The following is a 26,017-nucleotide window of genomic DNA, read 5'->3' as shown; positions in this document are numbered from 1 at the left end:
AGTGTCTTGGGTGAGGGGATAGGGGTTTATTTGGGATTGGGCCATAGTCCCACAGTACACTATTAAGGCAGTAGTCTGGTCTGGTATTGGGTTTATTCATAGGGGTCCCTGTCATATTACACAATGTCACATGATTCACGCTCCATCTATGCTGCTCACCAGGTTCAGTCCACACCTTCCCATCTGTCTGTCCATTTCTCTCCCTCTCATCACTCCATCATCCTCTCTCCTCTCTACATGTCACAATCCCGGAATTTCTCTCCACTCCAAGACTATGCAAACACATAGGGACTGTTGAGTGAGATAAAAAGTACCAGTCAGAAGTTTGGACACACCTAATCATGCAAGGGTTTTTCTTTATTTTTACTATTTTCTACATTGTAGAATAATAATGAAGACATCAAAACTATGAAATAACACATGGAATCATGTAGTAACCAAGAAAGTGTTAAACAAATCAAAATATATTTGAGATTCTTTGAAGTAGCCACCCTTTGCCTTGATGGCAGCTTTGCACACTCTTGGCATTCTCTCAACCAGCTTCACCTGGAAGGCTTTCCCAACACTCTTGAAGGAGTTACCACATATGCTGAGCACTTGTTGGGTGATTTTCCTTCACTCTGCGGTCCAACTCATCCCAAACCATCTCAATTGGGTTGAGGTCGGGTCATTGTGGAAGCCAGGTCATCTGATACAGCACTCCATTACTCTCCATATTGGTCAAATAGCCCTTACACAGCCTGGAGGTGTGTTTTGGGTCCTTGTCCTGTTGAAAAACAAATGATAGTCCCATTAAGCACAAACCAGATGGGATGGCGTATCACTGAGGAATTCTGTGGTAGCCATGCTGGTTAAGTATGCCTTGAATTCTAAATAAACCACAGAGAGTATCACCAGCAAAGCACCCCCACACCTCCTCCTTCATGGTGGGAACTACACATGCGGAGATCATCCGTTCACCTACTCTGCGTCTCACAAAGACACGGCAGTTGGAACCAAAAATCTCAAAATTTGGACTCATCAGACCAAAAGACAGATTTTCACCGGTCTAATGTCCACTGCTCATGTTTTTTGGCCCAAGCAAGTCTCTTCTTCTTATTCCATTCATACTTTATTTTTTTATTTTTTTATTTATTTATTTATTTATTTATTTATTTATTTATTTATTTTTTTTTTTTGTACTTCCCACGGGGGGCCAGTACAAAAAAAAGTATGAATGTATGTACTTGTAAGTCGCTCTGGATAAGAGCGTCTGCTAAATGACTTAAATGTAAATGTAAATGTAGAGAGAGAGAGAGAGAGAGAGAGAGAGAGAGAGAGAGAGAGAGAGAGAGAGAGAGAGAGAGAGAGAGAGAGCGATCGGAGGTTGTTAGAGTTAGACAGAACATTTATATTCAGGTCGTTCTCATGTTAATTAAGCTCTCTTTTCGTATTCTCATCTGTATTTTATCAGGAAATCTGTTGAGATTAAGAACCTTTTGTCCAAGATGGACTTGGCCAGATGATTTATCAAAGTGTGTGTGTGTGTGCGTATATGTACCTGGTGGGGTCGAAGTCCTCCAACCAGAAGTAGGATATGAGTGTCGACAGGATGATGGAGAGTGAGGTGGCAAACCCCTTCAGGATGTTGTCTGCATACTTAATGACTGCTGCTATGACCAACCCACCCAGAGCCTGGAAACACAAGCAACACAGAGAGGACATGGATTTAACCCTTTACTGCAGTGGGCTAAATCAGTGTTTCTTGGTAGCCTTAAACAAATCTACTTTGAAACAAAAGTATACACCTCACACACAGGGGGGGGTACACCTAATTTTTGAACGTTGCTATGGGCACAGCCAAGCAATGAAACTGCAGAGTGAGGGTGGCAAACTTGCCAGAGTAAATTATTTGAAGGAGTCAATTTATAGAGTATACAAGTCAAGTATACAAGTGTAAGTGTAATTTATATTTATTTAATTCAAGTTCGCTAACGTTAGTTAGAACTACTACTAGTTCTGTTGTGATAATAACGTTAGTTAGACCTACTAGTAGACTAGTTCTGTTGTGATAATAACGTGAGTTAGACCTACTAGAAGACTAGTTCTGTTGTGATAATAACGTGAGTTAGACCTACTAGTAGACTAGTTCTGTTGTGATAATAACGTGAGTTAGACCTACTAGTAGACTAGTTCTGTTGTGATAATAACGTGAGTTAGACCTACTAGAAGACTAGTTCTGTTGTGATAATAATGTGAGTTAGACCTACTAGAAGACTAGTTCTGTTGTGATAATAACGTGAGTTAGACCTACTAGTAGACTAGTTCTGTTGTGATAATAACGTGAGTTAGACCTACTAGAAGACTAGTTCTGTTGTGATAATAACGTGAGTTAGACCTACTAGAAGACTAGTTCTGTTGTGATAATAACGTGAGTTAGACCTACTAGTAGACTAGTTCTGTTGTGATAATAACGTTAGTTAGACCTACTAGAAGACTAGTTCTGTTGTGATAATAATGTGAGTTAGACCTACTAGTAGACTAGTTCTGTTGTGATAATAACGTGAGTTAGACCTACTAGAAGACTAGTTCTGTTGTGACAATAACGTTAGATGTGTTGTGGTAGAGGTTAACTCAGGGCCATCCACCAAGCCAATAGGTCTAACAATAACTATAATGATAAACTATAGTCTACATAACTATACCATTTTGGTGAGCATCCACACTGGAGGAAAGTTTACCATTTATCGTTCTACAGTCCTACACCTGTCAATCGACTGATCAAAGCATCCAACTGCAGGCTGCCTAGTAATAAGGTGGTGACACATGATCATTCATGAGTAATGTTTCCTCTCATTTATTTCGGTACTGAGCAAATGTAGGGTCTGCTGAGCGCAAACTTGAATGTTGTGAAAATTCTGGTGCACTGTTTACTGTGAACACTGAGGCTGTAGCCGCTTTAACTTACAGTTATAACAGTGGCCAAGTAGGCTACTGTGGCAATTTTATCATAATGTAGGGCTATCAGAGTGACCTACCATCAACAACAATGGAGAAAATGCATCCCATAACATTTTAACATGGAAATAGATGTTCTATTTATAAGCATACAGTAGCAGCCAACATGTGGTGTTCAATGTCGGCCTACATTCCATGAGACTTTTGGAAAAAATATGCAGGCCTTGACATGAACTTGTTTATCCACTTGTCCTTCAGACAAGGTGACAAAAAATGTTTGTTTGATGCAAGAAATTACTTTACAAAATTCAATTAATTATTATTCCCATACCATTATTACAGAAAATCAGACAAATTATGCTACACTCTGCCTATTGGCTACTTAAATGATTCAAGCCTGTTTCAAAATACAACACTGCCCCTTTAAGACATATTTTTTTTTCTTTACCGGACTCACTTTTCAAAGATGGCTAGAAATGCACACATTTTGTGCTCCTGTAGGAAGCAGCCACTCCCCCATTGCTGACTAGAAATTAGCTATAACTGGGCCAATAACTCACTAGCAAAGAATATGAACAAATGTGCACACATGGCTACATGCAGTTCTTGCTTTGATCTCAAAACATGCGCATCTACTCACAACCACTCATGTGGTAAACACAGTCCAGTTCAAAGAAAATGGCACAGATCCATAAATGGCAATGGTCTATTTGGCTCTGATTGTTTTTGCTGCACTCGTCTGTAGAGTATGGGCTGAGTAGTTAGTTTCAATGCAATAGAATCCTACTCCAGTGCATTCTGCCTACAAGAAAATCTCGTGCACAGATAGTTTGTTTTGTTTCAGTATGTTTCCGTAAAAGTGGCTAACATTGGCAATTCCCACAGTAGATTGAAACGTTGATAGTGTTAACTAAAGGGGAAAGCTATAAAGTTGAGTAATGTTCAATCTCATGCTTCTCTGCACAGGCTGATATTTCTTATGTGCGCGCACCAGCAGAGTTTGGAGGGAACATTGTTTAAGAAGTCTCTAATGCACAGATAGGCTACTGGTTCAGTGACCATTCAGTGTTTTCATGGTGTGTTCATTGTCATAGTGACCACTACAGATAATAGGCTACTTCAATGTACATGTAGGCCTAATGAAAAATAATATAGTAACTCTTATTTAAATGTAGCGATTCAACATCAATTGCCATTTAGTCTGCTCATATTTAACAGTATGTCATTGCCTCATTGCTCAAGTGGTTTGCAAGTGATTTCCATTTTTCTAAAGGTTGTCAATTCTTTTGGGTCTTCTTTTTCACTGTGCTCATCTCTACATGTCCTGTGCAACTATTTGCAATGCATCAGTGCAACAATGTTATAATAACCGGCCAAAAGTGATCACACAATGCACTTTCCCTCCTCACTTTCCCTGACATGCATGTTCTATGCTGTAGGCCTGTTTTACATTCAGCAATTAGCAAGAGCGAGCCTGATTCTTTCCCGAATAGGCTATTAGGCCTAGTATAAAAATAGCTTTTGTAGCCTATAGCATTTCCTGGGAATTTCACAAGGAATTGCTTATTTCGGAGAGGCTTGCAGCCTATAGCCTGTTGCGCATGTGAACTGCTTGGATAAGAGAGGCTAGTGACTTGTAGCCAAAGTAAGAAGCTAAATATTAGCTAGATATTAGGCCATTCACTAGCTAAATGTTAAGACTATAGGCTAAATATTAACCTATCAACGTGCAAGAAAGATAAATTAACAGATTATGAAGGGCAGATCGGTAGTCAGTTCCCACAGGCTGCGCTCTGTGGTCCCTGGGCATGCAAAGCTCCACTAATGATTGGTCCTTAGCCTACGTTTTTAGACAATACAAGTATTATACCTGGGCTACAACAACACAGTGCAATGAGGAATCAATTATTGTTATTAAGTGAATATGCAAGTATTGTCCATTGTCCACGGTAAACTGCCGTGATGTAGGCTAATTTGAATAACAGCTCACATGCCCTGTTTTGTTTCAGGCCAAAATAACTGCATAGGCCTACAGCCTAAGGCTGCTTATACAGCAATTTGGATCACTGTGGGTCTATACTCGACAGTTTAGAAGGTTCAGAAAGGTACATTAGCAGGCAACTCATATGGTGTAGGCCTATTTTGTCATGATGTAACCAGGTGTTAATCTAGGCCTAGGCCTACTATAAGAAAATATAGGCTTCTCCTTTCCACCTTCCCGCCCGTAAATGCTGTAGCCTATTTTACATTCAGCAAGCAAGAGCAAACGTGCATCTCCCCTCCAATAGGATATTAGTAGACTAAAGAAAATAAGTCGAAATATGTGTCCAACAAGATTTTGTAGTCTGTCTTTTCCTGGAACTCCACAAGATTTAAGAGGAATAGCCATGGCAGCGGAGAGGCCAGGAGCGCAATTGCGCAACAGAACAATAAAGACAACATATATATAGCCTAAGTGTTACGTCCGTCGTTGGAAGGAGACCAAGGTGCAGCGTGGTAGGAGCTCATTTTTCTTAATTTTCAAATGACACCAAAAACAACAAAACACGAAAAGAACATAAAGCTCTGTAGCGCTAAACAGCAACAAGATCCCACAAACTAGGGTGGAAAACAGGCTGCCTAAGTATGATTCCCAATCAGAGACAACGATAGACAGCTGCCTCTGATTGGGAACCATACCCGGCCAACACAGAAATAGAAAACTAGAATGCCCACCCAAATCACACCCTGATCTAACCAAATAGAGAAATAAAAAGGCTCTCTAAGGTCAAGGCGTGACACTAAGTTAGAAGCGTACGCATATTACACCATTATTCATAAGGTCAATGTTAGGGTTAATACTGCACTGAATACATCCAGTCAAAGGAAAAAAAGTTTCTAAAATAAAGAAATCAAAGGTAGCCTACACTACACTCTTAAAATTAGCATACACTACACTCTAAAAACAAGGGTTCTTCTAAGATCCTCAAAGTTCTTTGAAGAACCTTAGGGTTCTCGGCACTGAAAATGGCCCCCAAAAGGTTATTCCAAGAACCCCATAGGAGGTGGGGTTCAACAAGGAACCTCCTTAGTTGCTGGGGGTTCTTGCAGGAACCTAACTGCCCAACTGAAACATTTGGATTTTATTTTGAAAGGATAGCAGGTGCAGGCACTTAACTGAAAAGGTAAGGTTTGTCCCTTGTATGATTTACATTGATATTGTTTTATGATGATACCATCTATCTTTTCATATTTGTGCAAATCTTTCTAAAACAGAAAATGGACACAATTCAATGGATATCAATAAACAAAGAGGTAATAATATGTAGGCTATAACAATATGTTGAAGGCTAGCTGTATTGAAAAGATGGCGCCGAAGAACATGGCTTATGTTTTACATTCTCCCAACCAATTGTGCAATTATTTAATTATTTTTGCATTTTGTGTAACTTAAAACAAAAACGTATTGTGTACATAATGTTGCTGCTACCGTCTCTTATGACCGAAAATAACTTCTGGACATCAGAAAAGCGATTACTCACCGCGGACTGGAAGAAACTTTTTCCTTTAACGAGTCCGACGAGAAAGATATCCTGCTTTCACTGGAACAGACACAGATCCACGCCTTTTGCGTGAAGAAAAGACGCCGGAAAAGGGTACGCAGATCAGGGATCCTTCTGAGAAGCCGGAGGTGAAACTCCCAATGCCTTCCATTCTCCTTGTTTTTTTTTGTGTGTTTAATTTTTTTTTCTTTTAATTTTAAATTTTATCCCATTTTCTCCCCAATTTTCGTGGTATCCAATCGCTAGTAATTACTACCTTGTCTCATCGCTACAACTCCCGTACGGGCTCGGGAGAGACGAAGGTCGAAAGCCATGCGTCCTCCGAAGCACAACCCAACCAGCCGTACTGCTTCTTAACACAGCGCGCCTCCAACCCGGAAGCCAGCCGCACCAATGTGTCGGAGGAAACACCGTGTACCTGGCCCCCTTGGCTGGCGCGCACTGCGCCCGGCCCGCCACAGGAGTCGCTGGAGCGCGATGAGACAAGGAAATCCCTACCGGCCAAACCCTCCCTACCCCGGACGACGCTATGCCAATTGTGCGTCGCCCCACGGACCTCCCGGTCGCGGCCGGCTGCGACAGAGCCTGGGCGCGAACCCAGAGACTCTGGTGGCGCAGTTAGCACTGCGATGCAGTGCCCTAGACCACTGCCCCACCCGGGAAGCCCCCATTCTCCTTGTTAACGTGCAATCGTTACAAAATAAAATTGATGACCTTCTATTAAAATTATCCTACCAATGGGACATTAAAAAGAGTAACATCTTATGTTTCACCGAGACGTGGCTGAACGAAGAAACAGACAATATAGAGCTAGCGGGATTTTCCATTCACTGGCAGAACAGAGACGCTACCTCTGGTAAGACGAGGGGTGGGGGTGTGTGTCTCTTTGTCAATAACAGCTGGTGCGCAATGTCTAATATTAAAGAAGTCTCGAGGTATTGCTCGCCTGAGGTAGAGTACCTTACGATAAGCTATCGACCACACTATCTACCAAGAGAGTTCTCATCTGTATTATTCGTAGCCGTCTATTTACCACCACAAAGCAAAGCTGGCACTAAGAACGCTCTCAACCAACTCTATAAGGCCATAAGCAAAGAAAAAAATGCTCATCCAGAAGCGGTGCTCCTAGTGGCCAGGGATTTCTTATTAACTTCTTATGGCTGCAGGGGCAGTATTGAGTAGCTTGGATGAAAGGTGCCCAGAGGTGCCCATAGTAAACTGCCTGCTCCTCAGTCCCAGTTGCTAATATATGCATATTATTATTAGTAATGGATAGAAAACACTCTGAAGTCTCTAAAACTGTTTGAATGATGTCTGTGAGTATAACAGAACTCATATGGCAGGCAAAAACCTGAGAAGAAATCCAAACAGGAAGTGGGAAATCTGAGGTTGGTCGATTTTCAACCCAGCCCCTATTGAATACACAGTAGGATATGGATCAGTTTGCACTTCCTACGGCTTCCACTAGATGTCAACAGTCTGTAGAACCTTGTCTGATGCCTCTACTGTGAAGTGGGGCCGAAGGAGACAGGAATGAGTCAGGTCTATCATGACCTGACCATGTTCTGACTATGCGCGTTCAGATGAGAGGGAGCTCTTTTCCATCACACATCTGAAGTCAATGGAATTCTCTGGTTGGAACATTATTGAAGATGTATGTTAAAAACATTCTAAAGATTGATTCAATACATCGTTTGACATGTTTCTACTGACTGTTACGGAACTTTTTGACATTTCGTCTGCTTTTAGTGAATGCGCTTCCTGGCTTTGGATTTGTTTACCAAACACGCTAACACAAATAGCTATTTGGACATAAATTATGGACATTACCGAACAAAACAAACATTTATTGTGGAAGTGGGAGTCCTGGGAGTGCATTCCGACGAAGATCACCAAAGGTAAGTGAAGATTTATAATACTATTTATGAGTTTTGTTGACTGTACAATTTGGCGGGTAACTGTATGGCTTCCTTTTGTGGCTGAACGCTGTTCTCAGATTATTGAATATTGTGCTTTTGCCGTAAAGCTTTTCGAAATCTGACACAGTGGTTGCATTAAGAACAAGTGTATCTTTAATTCTATGTAAAACATGTATCTTTCATCAAAGTTTATGATGAGTATTTATGTTATTTGACGTGGCTCTGCAATTTCTCCGGATATTTTGGAGGCATTTCTGAACATGAGGCATTTCTGAACAGGTTTTTTGTTATAAATATGAACTTTATCAAACAAAACATATATGTATTGTGTAACATGAAGTCCTATGAGTGTCATCTGATGAAGATCATCAAAGGTTAGTGATTCATTTTATCTCTATTTCTGCTTTTTGTGACTACTGTCTTTGGCTGGAAAAATGGCTGTGTTTTTCTGTGATTTTGCGGTGACCTAACATAATCGTTTGTGGTGCTTCGCTGTAAAGCCTATTTGAAATCGGACAATTTGGTAAGATTAACAACAAGATTACTTTAAAATTGTATAAAATACATGTATGTTTGAGGAATTTTAATTATGAGATTTCTGTTGTTTGAATTTGGCACCCTGCACTTTCACTGGCTGCTGTCATATCGATCCCGGTAGCGGGATGCAACCATAAGAAGTTTTAACGGGATTGCAGCCATAAGAAGTCAGTTTTACCAAATTTTTACCAACGTATCACACGTGCAACCAGGGGGGAAAAAATCCTAGACCACCTTTACTCCACACACAGAGATGCATACAAAGCTCTCCCCCACCCTCCATTTGGCAAATCTGACCACAATTCTATCCTCCTGATTCCTGCGTACAGGCAAAAAGTAAAGCAGGAAGTACCAGTGACTCACTCAATACGGAATAGGTCAGATGACGCGGATGCTACACTACAGGACTGTTTTGCTAGCACAGAATGGAATATGTTCCAGGATTCATCCAATTGCGTTGAGGAATACACCACTTCAGTCATCGGCTTCATCAATAAGTGCATCGATGACATCGTCCCCACAGTGATTATACGTACATATTCCAACCAGAAGCCATGGATTATAGGCAAAAACTGCATTAAGCTAAAGGCTAGAGCTGCAGCTTTCAAGGAGTGGGAGACTAATCCGGACGCTTATGAGAAATCCCGCTGCTTATGAGAAATCCCGCTATGCCCTCCGATGAACCATCAAAGAAGCAAAGCGTAAATACCGGATTAATATTAAATTCTACTACACCGGCTCTGACGCTCGTCGGATGTGGCAGGGCTTGAAAACTATTACGGACTACAAAGGGAAACCCAGACGCGAGCTGCCCAGTGACACGAGCCTACCAGACGAGCCAAATGCCTTTTATGCTCGCTTTGAGGCAAGCAACACTGAAGTATGCACGAGAGCACCAGCTGTTCTGGATGATTGTGTGATAATGCTCTCGGTAGCCGATGTGAACAAAACCTTTAAACAGGTCAACATTCACAAAGCCGTGGGGCCAGACGGATTACCAGGACGTGTACTCAAAGCATGTGCGGACCAACTGTCAAGTGTCTTCACGGACATTTTCGACCTCTCCCTGACCGAGTCTTTAATTTCTATATGTTTCAAGAAGACCACCATAGTCCCTGTACCCAACAGCTTCTACCCCCATGCCATTAGACTGCTGAACAATTCATAAAAATCGCCACTGGGCAATTTACATTTACCCCCCCCCCCCTCTCTTGTACACTGCTGCTACTCGCTGTTTGTTTGTTACCTATGCATAGTCACTTCGCCCCCACCTTCATGTACAGATTACCTCAACTAGCCTGTACCCCTGCACACTGACTCGGTACCGTTGCCCCCTGTATATAGCCTCGTTATTGTTATTCTTTTTATTATTACTTTTTATTTTAGCCTACTTGGGTTTCTTCTTCTTGAACTCCACTGTTGGTTAAGGGATTGTAAGTAAGCATTTCCCGGTAAAGTCTACACTTGTTGTATTCGGCGCATGTGGCAAATAAAGTTTGATTTGATATTGGGTGCAGCTGACTGAACTGCTCACTTTTGTGTGTGTGTCTTTGTCAGCAGGTATACAGACAAGAAGGCATACAAAGGTACATCAATTTGTATTGGTATGTTATGCAGATGACATTTACCATCCTCCTTCCTTACCTTTTCAATGAATATCCCATAGGCCTCTACATTATGGACAAGGTATGTGTATGAAAACCAATATCAAAATATTATTTTTTTAATTCACATTCACCACAAAAACCAAGGTAACAACACTGTTGTGTGCATATTTTGGTAATCATCTGTATAATTACATTTTTGGGGATTCCCAGACTTCCCCCTCCCTACACCTCTGATGAATAAAACAGGAAACCTGTTCGATAACCATGCACTGCAAAATCATTCTGGCTGTGGATACGGAGAACATCAACACATTAACATCAACACGTCAGAGGATAAACCCATTGGACTTGGTACTCTGCTGGGAGTTTACCTCATATCTGGATTTTTTTATTCTGCTTTGCCACTAAAATCATACTAAACACTGAGAACTAAAATATTGTGTTATTGTTATGCGTATTATTATTATTATTAATAATAACAGTGGGGGGGGGGGTAGTTCATGATGTATAAGCTAACAGGAACATGCTATTAAATTCAGGGATTTCAAATGGCGAGTATATGAATTATGATAATGCATGAGCATGGAGGAAGTTGTATCCATATTTTCTGAATTTGGCTTCGGTGTCTTAAAAGCATTCGAAAATGAGGTGGATATCTGTCAGCTAATACAGGACTAGTAAATGCTCAGTGCTTTTGTGAGAAAAAAAAGTCACATATTTTTGTTATTTATTAATATTTTGTTTTAATTCAGATTTTTCAGGGGATGCTGCAGCACCCTCAGCACCCCTACTTCCCGCAGCTATTACCCTCAGCACCCCTACTTCCCGCAGCTATTACCCTCAGCACCCCTACTTCCCGCAGCTATTACCCTCAGCACCCCTACTTCCCGCAGCTATTACCCTCAGCACCCCTACTTCCCGCAGCTATTACCCTCAGCACCCCTAATTCCCGCAGCTATTACCCTCAGCACCCCTACTTCCCGCAGCTATTACCCTCAGCACCCCTACTTCCCGCAGCTATTACCCTCAGCACCCCTACTTCCCGCAGCTATTACCCTCAGCACCCCTACTTCCCGCAGCTATTACCCTCAGCACCCCTACTTCCCGCAGCTATTACCCTCAGCACCCCTACTTCCCGCAGCTATTACCCTCAGCACCCCTACTTCCCGCAGCTATTACCCTCAGCACCCCTACTTCCCGCAGCTATTACCCTCAGCACCCCTACTTCCCGCAGCTATTACCCTCAGCACCCCTACTTCCCGCAGCTATTACCCTCAGCACCCCTACTTCCCGCAGCTATTGTTATGGGCTATAAAAAAAGAATACACTTGTACCATGTCAGATATAGACTGAAATATATTCAATTTTGTCCTCCTGAGCGGCACAGTGGTCTAAGGTACTACATAGCAGTGCTAGAGGGGTTACTACAGACCCGTGTTCATTCCCGGGCTGTGTCATAACTGGCCGTTGCTGGGAGTCCCATAGGACAGCGCACAATTGGTCCGGGATAGGGGAGGGTTTGGCCGGTGGGGCTTTACTTGGCTCATGGCGCTCTAGCGACTCCTTGTGGGGGGCTAGGTGCCTGCGGGCTGACCCCGGTCGCCAGTTGAACGATGATTCCTCCGACACATTGGTGCGGCTGGCTTCCGGGTTAAGCGTGGTTAAGCGGGTCATGTTTCGGAGGATGAATGACTCCACCTTTGCCTCTCTCGAGCCCGTTAGGGAGTTGCAGCGAGACAAGATCAAAAATTGGGGAGAAAAAAAGAACAAAATGAAAATAAATGTGTTCAAATTTGATTTAAATCCAAATATTACACTTTATATACAGTACCAGTGTAAAGTTTGGACACATCTATTCATTCAAGGGTTTTTCTTTATTTTTACTATTTTCTACATTGTAGAATATTAGTGAAGACATCAAAACTATGGAATAACACATATGGAATCATGTAGTAACCGTTTTTTTTTTTTAACAAATCAAAATATAATTTATATTTAATATTCTTCAAAGTAGCCACCCTTTGCCTTGATGACAGCTTTGCACAATATTCGCATTCTCTCATCCAGCTTCAGCTTCACCTGGAATGCTTTTCCAACAGTCTTGAAGGAGTTCCCACATATGCTGAGCAGTTGTTGGCTGATTTCCCTTTACTCTGCAGTCCAACTCATCCCAAACATCTCAATTGAGTTGAAGTCGGGTGATTGTGGAGGCCAGGTCATCTGATACAGCACCATCACTCACCTTCTTGGTCTCATAGCCCTTACACAGCCTGGAGGTGTGTTTTGGGTCATTGTCCTGTTGAAAAACAAATGATAGTCCCACTAAGCCCAACCCAGATGGGATGGGGTATCGCTGCAGAATGCTGTGCCATGCTGGTTAAGTGTGCCTTTAATTCTAAATAAATCACAGACAGTGTCACCAGCAAAGCACTCCCATGCCATCACAACTCCTCCTCCATGCTTCACGGTGGGAACCACACATGTGGAGATCATCCATTCACCTACTCTGCATCTCACAAGGACACTGCGACAAATATCCACCGACAAAAGGACAAATATCCACCGGTCTAATGTCCATTGTTGTGTTTCTCGGCACAAGCAAGTCTCTTCTTCTTATTGGTGTCCTCTAGTAGTGGTTTCTTTGCAGCAATTCGATCATAAAGGCCTGATTCACGCAGTGTCCTCCGAACAGTTGATGTTGAGATGTGTCTGTTACTTGAACTCTGCGACTGCACTTGAAGAAACGTTAAAAGTCTTTGAAATTTTCCATATTGACTGACCTTCATGTCTTGAAGTAATGATGGACTGTCATTTCTCTTTGCTTATTTGAGATGTTCTTGCCATAATATGGACTTGGTCTTTTACCACATAGGGCTATCTTCTGTATACCACCCCTACCTTGTCACAACACAACTGATTCGCTCAAACACATTAAGAAGGAAAGAAATTCCACAAATTAATTTTTAACAAGGCACAAAATGAAATGCATTCCAGGTGACTACCTCATGCAGCTGGTTGAGAGAATGCCAAGAGTTTGCAAAGCTGTCATCAAGGCAAAGGGTGGCTACTTTGAGGAATCTAAAATATATTTTGATTTGTTTAACACTTTTTTGGTTACTTCATGATTCCATATGTGTTATTTCATAGTATTGATGTCTTCACTATTATTCTACGACATCTTCATAATTTTAAGTGTCAATTGTCACTTAGCAAACATAAATTTACATCCTGTAGCTCTAATGTCCATGGAGAACACTGTAAAGTCCATGGAACACAACTGTAAAGTCCATGGAACACTGTAAAGTCCATGGAACACAACTGTAAAGTCAACTGTAAAGTCCATGGAAGAATGTAAAGTCCATGGAGAACAAGAGCACCTCCTCCCAGCTGCCCACTGCACTGAGGCTAGGTAACACGGTCACCACCGATAAATCCATGATAATCGAAAATTTCAATAAGCATTTCTCTACTGCTGGCCATGCTTTCCTCCTGGCTACCCCAACCCCAGCCAACAGCTCTGCACCATCCGCAGCTACTTGCCCGAGCCTCCCCAGCTTTTCCTTCACCCAAATCCAGATAGCAGATGTTCTGAAAGAGCTGCAAAACCTGGACCCGTACAAATCAGCTGGGCTAGACAATCTGGACCCTCTCTTTCTAAAACTATCCGCCGCCATTGTTGCAACCCCTATTACCAGTCTGTTCAACCTCTCTCTCGTATCGTCCGAGATCCCTAAAGATTGGAAAGCGGCCGCGGTCATCCCCCTCTTCAAAGGGGCTGACACTCTAGACCCAAATTGTTATAGACCTATATCCATCCTGCCCTGCCTTTCTAAAGTCTTCGAAAGCCAAGTTAACAAACAGATCACTGACCATTTCGATTCCTACCGTACCTTCTCCGCTGTGCAATCCGGTATCCGAGCTGGTCATGGGTGCACATCGGCCACGCTCAAGGTACTACACGATATCATAACCGCCATCGATAAAAGACAGTACTGTGCAGCCGTCTTCCATCGACCTGGCCAAGGCTTTCGACTCTGTCATTCACTGTATTCTTATCGGCAGACTCAACAGCCTTGGTTCTCAAATGACTGCCTCGCCTGGTTCACCAACTACTTCGCAGACAGAGTTCAGTGTGTCAAATCGGAGGGCCTGTTGTCCGGACCTCTGACAGTCTCTATGGGGGTGCCACAGGTTTCAATTCTTGGGCTGACTCTTTTCTCTGTATATATCAACGATGTCACTCTTGCTGCGGGTGATTCCCTGATCCACCTCTACGCAGACGACACCATTCTGTATACATCTGGCCCTTCTTTGGACACTGTGTTAACTAACCTCCAAATAAGCTTCAATGCCATACAACACTCCTTCCGTGACCTCCAACTGCTCTTAAACGCTGGTAAAACCAAATTCATGCTTTTCAACCGCTCGTGCCCGCACCCGCCTGCCCGATCAGCATCACTACTCTGGACGGTTCTGACCTAGAATATGTGGACAACTACAAATACCTAGATGTCTGGCTAGACTGTAAACTCTCCTTCCAGACTCATATCAAACATCTCAATCCAAAATCAAATCTAGAATCGGCTTTCTATTTCGCAAACAAAGCCTCCTTCACTCACGCCGCCAAACTTACCCTAGTAAAACTGACTATCCTACCGATCCTCGACTTCGGCGATGTCAGCTACAAAATAGCTTCCAATACTCTACTCAGCAAACTAGATGCAGTCTATCACAGTGCCATCCGTTTTGTTACCAAAGCCCCTTATACCACCCACCACTGTGACCTGTATCTCAGCTCACTGGTCACGATAACAACACCCACCTGTAGCACGCGCTCCAGCAGGTACAGTGGGGCAAAAAAGTATTTAGTCAGCCACCAATTGTGCAAGTTCTCCCACTTAAAAAGATGAGAGAGGCCTGTAATTTTCATCATAGGTACACTTGCAGATTCAGTCTTTCCAGCCTGGTGCAGGTCTACAATTTTGTTTCTGGTGTCCTTTGACAGCTCTTTGGTCTTGGCCATAGTGGAGTTTGGAGTGTGACTGTTTGAGGTTGTGGACAGGTGTCTTTTATACTGATAACAAGTTCAAACAGGTGCCATTAATACAGGTAACGAGTGGAGGATAGAGGAGCCTCTTAAAGAAGAAGTTACAGGTCTGTGAGAGCCAGAAATCTTGCTTGTTTGTAGGTGACCAAATACTTATTTTCCACCATAATTTGCAAATAAATTCATTCAAAATCCTACAATGTGATTTTCTGGATTCTTTTCCCTCATTTTGTCTGTCATAGTTGAAGTGTACCTATGATGAAAATTACAGGCCTCGCTCATCTTTTTAAGTGGGAGAACTTGCCCAATTGGTGGCTGACTAAATACTTTTTTGCCCCACTGTATATCTCACTGGTCATCCCCAAAGCCAGCACCTCCTTTGGCCGCCTTTCCTTCCAGTTCTCTGCTGCCAGTGACTGGAACGAATTGAAAAAAAAAAAAAATCGCTGAAGCTGGAGACTACATTTCCCTCACTAACTTTACACATCAGATATCTGAGCAGCTAGCCGATCGCTGCAGCTGTACATAGTCCATCTGTAAATAGCCCACCCAATCTACCTACCTCATCCCCATATTGTTTTTATTTACTTTTCTGCTCTTTTGCACACCAGTATCACTACTCGCACATCATCATCTGCTCATCTATCACTTCAGTGTTAATCTGCTAAATTGTAATTCCTTCGCTACTGTGGTCTATTTATTGTCTTACCTCCTCATGCCATTTGCACACACTGTATATAGACTTTCTTTTTTTCTATTGTGTTATTGACTGTACGCTTGTTTATTCCATGTAACTCTGTGTTGTTGTTTGTGTCGCACTGCTTTGCTTTATCTTGGCCAGGTCGCAGTTGTAAATGAGAACTTGTTCTCAACTGGCCTGCCTGGTTTAAATAAAGGTGAATAATAAATAAATAAATAAATGGAGGAGAAAGTGGTGCTCTCGGAACGTGCAGACAGAAACCACATTAGGCCAACTCTCTATATATCATTTTGGATAAACCTAATAACCAACGTTTCGGCAATGCAGTACCTTCAGGTGCCTTCAGGTTTATTTTATTGTTATTGTATTTTTACAAGGGGGTCCACTTTTTTCTGCTCGTTTGCCTCACTTTACAAAAAACGTAATGATAAATCCATTAACACATCCATTTGTATGGCCTGAGTTATAACTATAACTTAAGCATATGTACATTACCTGCAGGGCCACAACAGTCCAGGTGAGTGGGTTGTAGCCTTGGAACGCACCGGACTCCCTCACTCTCTCACCGTCGTACACAAACACTCCCATTAGACTAAACACTAGGCCAAACAAACCTAGGAGAGGGAGGGAGAGAGAGAGGTCAAATCAACATTTATTTGTCACATGCACAGGATACAGCAGGTGTAAACAGTACAGTGGAATTATTACTTGCAGTATTCAATATAACAAAATGGAAATAAATAGAAAAGTGTCCTAAAAAGAGCACGGAATCAATTCTAAGTCAGATAAAATACACAGGAGAAATACAAAACACACTATAATTTCCAGCCACCCAAGTCATAGACTGTTCTCTCCTACCGGAGGACCAAGACTGGGACCAAAAGGCTCATGAACAGCTTGTGCCCCCAAGCCATAAGGCTGCTGAACAATTAATCAAATGGCTACCTGGACCCTCTTGCACTCACAAGACTCTACCCACACACTCACTAGACTCTACCCACACACTCACTAGACTCTACCCACACACTCACTAGACTCTACCCACACACTCACTAGATTCTACCCACACACTCACTAGATTCTACCCACACACTCACTAGATTCTACCCACACACTCACTAGACTCTACCCACACACTCACTAGACTCTACCACACACTCACTAGACTCTACCACACACTCACTAGACTCTACCACACACTCCCTAGACTCTACCCACACACTCCCTAGACTCTACCCACACACTCCCTAGATTCTACCCACACACTCACTAGACTCTACCCACACACTCACTACACTCTACCCACACACTCACTACACTCTACCACACACTCACTACACTCTACCACACACTCCCTAGACTCTACCCACACACTCCCTAGACTCTACCCACACACTCCCTAGACTCTACCCACACACTCCCTAGATTCTACCCACACACTCCCTAGATTCTACCCACACACTCACTAGATTCTACCCACACACTCACTAGACTCTACCAAAAACTCACTAGACTCTACCACACACTCACTAGATTCTACCCACAAACTCACTAGATTCTACCCACAAACTCACTAGACTCTACCCACACACTCACTAGACTCTACCCACACACTCACTAGACTCTACCCACACACTCACTACTCTACCCACACACTCACTACTCTACCCACACACTCACTAGACTCTACCCACACACTCACTAGACTCTACCACACACTCACTAGACTCTACCCACACACTCACTAGACTCTACCAGACACTCACTAGACTCTACCCACACACTCACTAGACTCTACCACACACTCACTAGACTCTACCCACACACTCACTAGACTCTACCCACACACTCACTAGACTCTACCACACACTCACTAGACTCTACCCACAAACTCACTAGACTTTACCCACAAACTCACTAGACTCTACCACACACTCCCTAGACTCTACCACACACTCACTAGACTCTACCCACACACTCACTACACTCTACCCACACACTCACTACACTCTACCACACACTCACTACACTCTACCACACACTCCCTACACTCTACCCACACACTCCCTAGACTCTACCCACACACTCCCTAGATTCTACCCACACACTCACTAGACTCTACCCACACACGCACTAGACTCTACCACACACTCACTAGATTCTACCCACACACTCACTAGACTCTACCCACACACTCACTAGACTCTACCCACACACTCACTAGACTCTACCCACACACTCACTAGACTCTACCCACACACTCACTAGACTCTACCCACACACTCACTAGACTCTACCCACACACTCACTAGACTCTACCACACACTCACTAGACTCTACCCACACACTCACTAGACTCTACCACACACTCACTAGACTCTACCACACACTCACTAGACTCTACCCACACACTCACTAGACTCTACCCACACACTCACTAGACTCTACCCACACACTCACTAGACTCTACCACACACTCACTAGACTCTACCCACACACTCACTAGACTCTACCCACACACTCACTAGACTCTACCCACACACTCACTAGACTCTACCCACACACTCACTAGACTCTACCCACACACTCACTAGACTCTACCCACACACTCACTAGACTCTACCCACACACTCACTAGACTCTACCACACACTCATTAGACTCTACCACACACTCACTACACTCTACCACACACTCACTACACTCTACCACACACTCACTACACTCTACCACACACTCACTAGACTCTACCCACACACTCACTAGACTCTACCCACACACTCACTAGACTCTACCCACACACTCACTAGACTCTACCCATACACTCACTAGACTCTACCCACACACTCACTAGACTCTACCACACACTCACTAGACTCTACCACACACTCACTAGACTCTACCACACACTCACTAGATTCTACCCACACACTCACTAGATTCTACCCACACACTCACTAGACTCTACCACACACTCACTAGACTCTACCACACACTCACTACACTCTAACCACACACTCAATAGACTCTACCCACACTCACCAGACTCTACCACACACTCACTACACTCTACCCACACACTCACTACACTCTACCCACACACTCACTACACTCTACCCACACACTCACTAGACTCTACCCACACACTCACTAGACTCTACCCACACACTCACTAGACTCTACCCACACACTCACTAGATTCTACCCACACACTCACTAGATTCTACCCACACACTCACTAGACTCTACCCACACACTCACTAGACTCTACCACACACTCACTAGACTCTACCCACACACTCACTAGACTCTACCCACACACTCACTAGACTCTACCCACACACTCACTAGACTCTACCCACACACTCACTAGACTCTACCCACACACTCACTAGACTCTACCCACACACTCACTAGACTCTACCCACACACTCACTAGACTCTACCACACACTCACTAGACTCTACCCACACACTCACTAGACTCTACCACACACTCACTAGACTCTACCCACACACTCACTAGACTCTACCCACACACTCACTAGACTCTACCCACACACTCACTAGACTCTACCCACACACTCACTAGACTCTACCCACACACTCACTAGACTCTACCCACACACTCACTAGACTCTACCCACACACTCACTAGACTCTACCCACACACTCACTAGACTCTACCCACACACTCACTAGACTCTACCACACACTCACTAGACTCTACCCACACACTCACTAGACTCTACCCACACACTCACTAGACTCTACCCACACACTCACTAGACTCTACCACACACTCACTAGACTCTACCACACACTCACTAGACTCTACCACACACTCACTAGACTCTACCCACACACTCACTAGACTCTACCACACACTCACTAGACTCTACCCACACACTCACTAGACTCTACCCACACACTCACTAGACTCTACCCACACACTCACTAGACTCTACCACACACTCACTAGACTCTACCCACACACTCACTAGACTCTACCACACACTCACTAGACTCTACCCACACACTCACTAGACTCTACCCACACACTCACTAGACTCTACCCACACACTCACTAGACTCTACCCACACACTCACTAGACTCTACCCACACACTCACTAGACTCTACCCACACACTCACTAGACTCTACCCACACACTCACTAGACTCTACCACACACTCACTAGACTCTACCCACACACTCACTAGACTCCACCCACACACTCACTAGACTCTACCCACACACTCACTAGACTCTACCCACACACTCACTAGACTCTACCCACACACTCACTAGACTCTACCCACACACTCACTAGACTCTACCCACACACTCACTAGACTCTACCCACACACTCACTAGACTCTACCACACACTCACTAGACTCTACCACACACTCACTAGACTCTACCCACACACTCACTAGACTCTACCCACACACTCACTAGACTCTACCCACACACTCACTAGACTCTACCCACACACTCACTAGACTCTACCCACACACTCACTAGACTCTACCCACACACTCACTAGACTCTACCACACACTCACTAGACTCTACCCACACACTCACTAGACTCTACCCACACACTCACTAGACTCTACCCACACACTCACTAGACTCTACCCACACACTCACTAGACTCTACCCACACACTCACTAGACTCTACCCACACACTCACTAGACTCTACCACACACCCACTAGACTCTACCACACACTCACTAAACTCTACCACACACTCACTAGACTCTACCCATACACTCACTAGACTCTACCCACACACTCACTAGACTCTACCCACACACTCACTAGACTCTACCCACACACTCACTAGACTCTACCCACACACTCAATAGACTCTACCCACACACTCACTAGACTCTACCACACACTCACTAGACTCTACCCACACACTCACTAGACTCTACCACACACTCACTAGACTCTACCCACACAATCACTAGACTCTACCCACACACTCACTAGACTCTACCCACACACTCACTAGACTCTACCCACACACTCACTAGACTCTACCCACACACTCACTAGACTCTACCCACACACTCACTAGACTCTACCCACACACTCACTAGACTCTACCCACACACTCACTAGACTCTACCACACACTCACTAGACTCTACCCATACACTCACTAGACTCTACCACACACTCACTAGACTCTACCACACACTCACTAGACTCTACCCACACACTCACTAGACTCTACCACACACTCACTACACTCTACCACACACTCACTAGACTCTACCACACACTCACTAGACTCTACCATACACTCACTAGACTCTACCCACACACTCACTAGACTCTACCACACACTCAATACACTCTACCCACACACTCACTAGAGTCTACCCATACACTCACTAGACTCTACCCACACACTCACTAGACTCTACCCACACACTCACTAGACTCTACCCACACACTCACTAGACTCTACCACACACTCACTAGACTCTACCCACACACTCACTAGACTCTACCACACACTCACTACACTCTACCCACACACTCACTAGACTCTACCACACACTCACTAGACTCTACCACACACTCACTAGACTCTACCACACACTCACTAGACTCTACCACACACTCACTAGACTCTACCCACACACTCACTAGACTCTACCCACACACTCACTAGACTCTACCACATACTCACTAGACTCTACCCACACACTCACTAGACTCTACCACACACTCACTAGACTCTACCACACACTCACTACACTCTACCCACACACTCACTAGACTCTACCACACACTCACTACACTCTACCCACACACTCACTAGACTCTACCACACACTCACTAGACTCTACCACACACTCACTAGACTCTACCACACACTCACTAGACTCTACCCACACACTCACTAGACTCTACCCACACACTCACTAGACTCTACCCATACACTCACTAGACTCTACCCACACACACTCCAACACACACACTACATGCATATTGACGCCGCACACACACACACTTTCACATTATTCACATGCGCTGCTGCTACTCTGTTTGTTATCTATCCTGATTTCGTAGTCACGTTTACCCCTACCTACATGTACATATTACCTCAACTACCTCGTAACCCTGCCCATTGACTCGGTACCGGTACTCCTTGTTGTTATTTTATTCTGTTACTATTTCCTTCTTCTTCTTTTTCTCTTTTCTTACTTTTTCCTTTTCATATTTAGAAAATGTTTTTTTACTTTGCAAAACTCTGCACTGTTGGGAAAGGGCTCGTAAGGCCTCCCGGGTGGTGCAGTGGTCTAGGGCACTGCATCGCAGTGCTAGCTGAGCCACCAGAGTCTCTGGGTTCGCGCCCAGGCTGGGCTGGGTTCGCGCCCAGGCTCTGTCGCAACCGGGAGGTCCGTGGGGCGACGCACAATTGGCATAGCGTCGTCCGGGTTAGGGAGGGTTTGGCCGGTAGGGATATCCTTGTCTCAGTATGTAAAAATGTAATAAAATGTATGCACTCTACTGTAAGTCGCTCTGGATAAGAGCGTCTGCTAAATGACTAAAATGTATGTAAATGTAAGTAAGCTTAGCACAGAAAAGTCTACACTTGTTGTATTTGGTACATTTGACAAATACCATTATTTTATTTATTTACAAGGTCAATACCAGACCAATATCAATGTGCATGGATATTGGTGATAGTTATGTAATCAGGGGTAAAAGTGACTGAGCAGCAGGATACACATAATAAATTGTAAATTGTATGCTGTATGGTGATTTTGAGTGTGTGAGTATGTGTGTGTGTGTGCATCAATATGTGTGAGAGAGAGAGAACGAGAGAGAAAGAAAGAGAGAAAGAGAGAAATGGGTGAGATTTTAAGGGAGGACTCTAAAATAATTGTCAAGTATTCCATTGCTTGTCACGGTTTATAATTACATGCTTGTATAGTTTATTGTTTCATGAGCTAAGACCACCATTTTGGCACCAGGATATTGCCTAAGGATTGGAATTACAAGGGCTATGGGACTGTGCCTCCAACCTAAAGTTGCTATACTGTTGTGAGAATACATTCGATTTAATTTAAAGTTGATGATTTAACTTTTTTTTTAGAAGCTCTGGATTACATGGAGAGACCATAAATTATATAAATGGTGTAATTGCTATAGAGAAAGTGGAAAGATATTCACACATACCAAGAGAGTGCCGTTTATGTAGAATTAAATGAATCAATGAACCCAAACATGCATACACAAACAAACAAACAAACAAACAAACGTACAGGTTCCAGCGATGCTGACCTAGCTGGATGTTGCGGACCCACACACTCTGTTTGGTCTCTTTGAGGATCTTCTCAAAATAGACTCCAGCAAAGCCACTGGAGAAGCAGGCTATCAGTACGGCTATCACACCGACTAACTGGGAGCCTGCAGACAGAGATGACACATCCAGAGACTTTGTAGGCCACTGTGGAGACAAACACACACTACATCGCTCAGTATGGGAAACCTGTGCAAAAATTCAATAAACATTTCCTGGACATCATGTTAACACTGATTTATTCAAATTATCCTGAAAAACCTGTGAACTTTAGAACAATTTAGACTTCTGCCTCCCTAATGTGGACACTCGAAGATCAACGACTAATCGGACAAAAACACATGCAAACAGGAATGATGAGTTATTGACTTGTCGGGTGTGTTTAGCCTTGTTACCTGAACGAGAACGATACCAGTCATGAGGATGAGCAGGGACAGCCACTGGTAGAGCCCCAGTCTCTTCCCCAGCATGGATACTGAGAACAGGGCCGTGGTCAGGATCTTCAGCTGGTACGTCACCTGGTTGGGGACAATATCAATTTAAATTCATGCCAGTCAAAATTGGACATGAAATGGAATATGAAAGCCCTGAGTGTTCCCCTTATACTGAGTCCCTCCATTTGTTCCCATTATAGATGTTGCAGCACACACGCACATGCAAACACACACACACACACACACACACACACACACACACACACACACACACACACACACACACACACACACACACACACACACACACACACACACACACGGGTGTCACATCTCTCACCTGGTAGGTAGCAGCGTCCAGGTTGGACAGGGCAACATAGAGAAGGTTATTCTGGAGTGTGTAGATGCTTGATGGAATGGCCAGCTTCAACGTCTCCATGGGCTTGTTGAGAATCTCTTCCTTCAGCACCCGATTCAACACACAAAAACTGAAGCCTGACAGAAAGACAGACAGAAATTGAATGGTCACACAATGAAGCCTAAGACAGAGATAGAAAGACAAAGATACTGTAGGAATATTATCTCTGCTGTCATTAGAAAGACAAAGATACTGTAGGAGTATTATCTCTGCTGTCTGCTGTCACATGACTGTGTTACACAGACAGACAGCCAACCAGCCAGACGGACAGCCAGAAGGACAGCTAGCCAGACAGACAGATAGACAGCCAACCAGCCAGCCATATGGATCACTAGACTTACTGTGGTCATAGAAGACGAGCAGCAGGCAGATGAGGATCTTAAGCAGTTCGGCCGACACCACGGCTGAGGAGGCTAGGTAGCGGGGCCCCTCGCCCTGCAGTGTTCGCGAGTACCTCATGGTGAGCACCAGTGTGGTGGTCTGCAGCACCAGCACGCCCAGGGACATGTACTTGAGCCGTGACTGGGATGGGGAGACACGGGGCGATGACATGGAAACGAGGTGGGATGCCTCCATAAAGTCAGGGGATGAGGCCAGGCGGGAAAGGCCTGGTTGAGGCTGTGGGAGAGAAAGATAGACAGTGAGATAGGCTGGGTTACGCCATAAGTCCAGCAGATACACGTGCGTTTTGCCATACGTTGTTTTTGCCGGATGTCTAACTTGCATCTTCCGTACTTGATGCACATGTGCTTCTCAAAGCTGCAGAACGGTTTGCAGCTTGGAGAAGATCATTTTCGCCCTGTTTGACCAAAACTAATAATTAGAACAGATCGACCTACTGGTTTCATAGGCTGGCAGAGCTACCAACAGACTGGCGCGCACAAAGGCACATTACAACAATGAATCTACTTTGTTTCTATTCTTCTGTCACATTAATCTCTAGCAACATAGTCATTATCATTTTGTCTCTGTATGGTGCCACCCCCTCCATGAGGAACTTTTTCTCCCCAATTTCGATCTTGTCTCACTGCTGCAACTCCCCAATGGGCTCGGGAGGTGAAGGTTGAGTCATGTGTCCTCCGAAACATGACCCGCCAAACCGCGCTGCTTAACACCCGCCAGCTTAACCCAGAAGCCAGCTGCAGCAATGTGTCAGAGGAAACACCATTCCACTGATGACCGAGGTCAGCCTGCAGGGGCCCAGCCCGCCACAAGGAGTCACTAAAGCGCGATGAGCCAAGTAAAGCCAATTGTGCACCGCCCTATGGAACCCCGGATGACGGCCGTTTGTGATACATCCTGGGATCGAACCCAGGTCTGTCGACATTTAGAAAGTTTGCATAGAAAACAGATGCGACAATTGCCTGCTGGGGTGCATATCCATTTTATGCAGTTTTCATAGACTGTTTTTAAATCGATACAAGACAGTTAAATCTCTGACTTCCGAATTCAGTGTGTTCAAAACAAATGGGAACTTGGAGAAAAACTAGCTCCAACTCGGGAACTCAGGCCTATTTCTAGAGCTCCAACTTTCTGACCTGAAG

The 26,017-nt window shown here is 44.0% G+C and overlaps 1 protein-coding gene across 1 annotated transcript; it reads right to left on the bottom strand.

The window, feature by feature from the left end:
• Window positions 1-173: 173 nt before the first annotated feature.
• Window positions 174-25,199, bottom strand: LOC129824586 (UDP-N-acetylglucosamine transporter-like). The gene is made up of 8 exons (XM_055884277.1): window positions 25,194-25,199; window positions 24,815-25,091; window positions 24,396-24,550; window positions 24,017-24,139; window positions 23,603-23,768; window positions 16,785-16,903; window positions 1,541-1,674; window positions 174-766 (listed from the first exon to the last, which is right to left on the bottom strand). Exons 1-8 carry the CDS (start codon window positions 25,197-25,199, stop codon window positions 721-723), a joined length of 1,026 nt encoding a protein of 341 aa, XP_055740252.1. The 3' UTR covers window positions 174-720.
• Between the last annotated feature and the right edge of the window lie 818 nt (window positions 25,200-26,017).

Source organism: Salvelinus fontinalis, chromosome 26, assembly GCF_029448725.1.
Source record: "Salvelinus fontinalis isolate EN_2023a chromosome 26, ASM2944872v1, whole genome shotgun sequence".
Classification (NCBI taxonomy): Eukaryota; Metazoa; Chordata; class Actinopteri; order Salmoniformes; family Salmonidae; genus Salvelinus; species Salvelinus fontinalis.
Note: the sequence above shows the minus strand (reverse complement) of the source record. Positions and strands in the feature narration are given on the sequence as shown.

Excerpts from the sequence above, each read along its gene's own strand:
- LOC129824586 (XM_055884277.1), bottom strand. Across the intron at positions 23,769-24,016 it reads CTGGTATCGTTCTCGTTCAG|TGGCCTACAAAGTCTCTGGA; the intron begins GTAACAAGGCTA and ends TTGTCTCCACAG. Across the intron at positions 16,904-23,602 it reads GGTCCGCAACATCCAGCTAG|GTTTGTTTGGCCTAGTGTTT; the intron begins GTCAGCATCGCT and ends TCCCTCTCCTAG.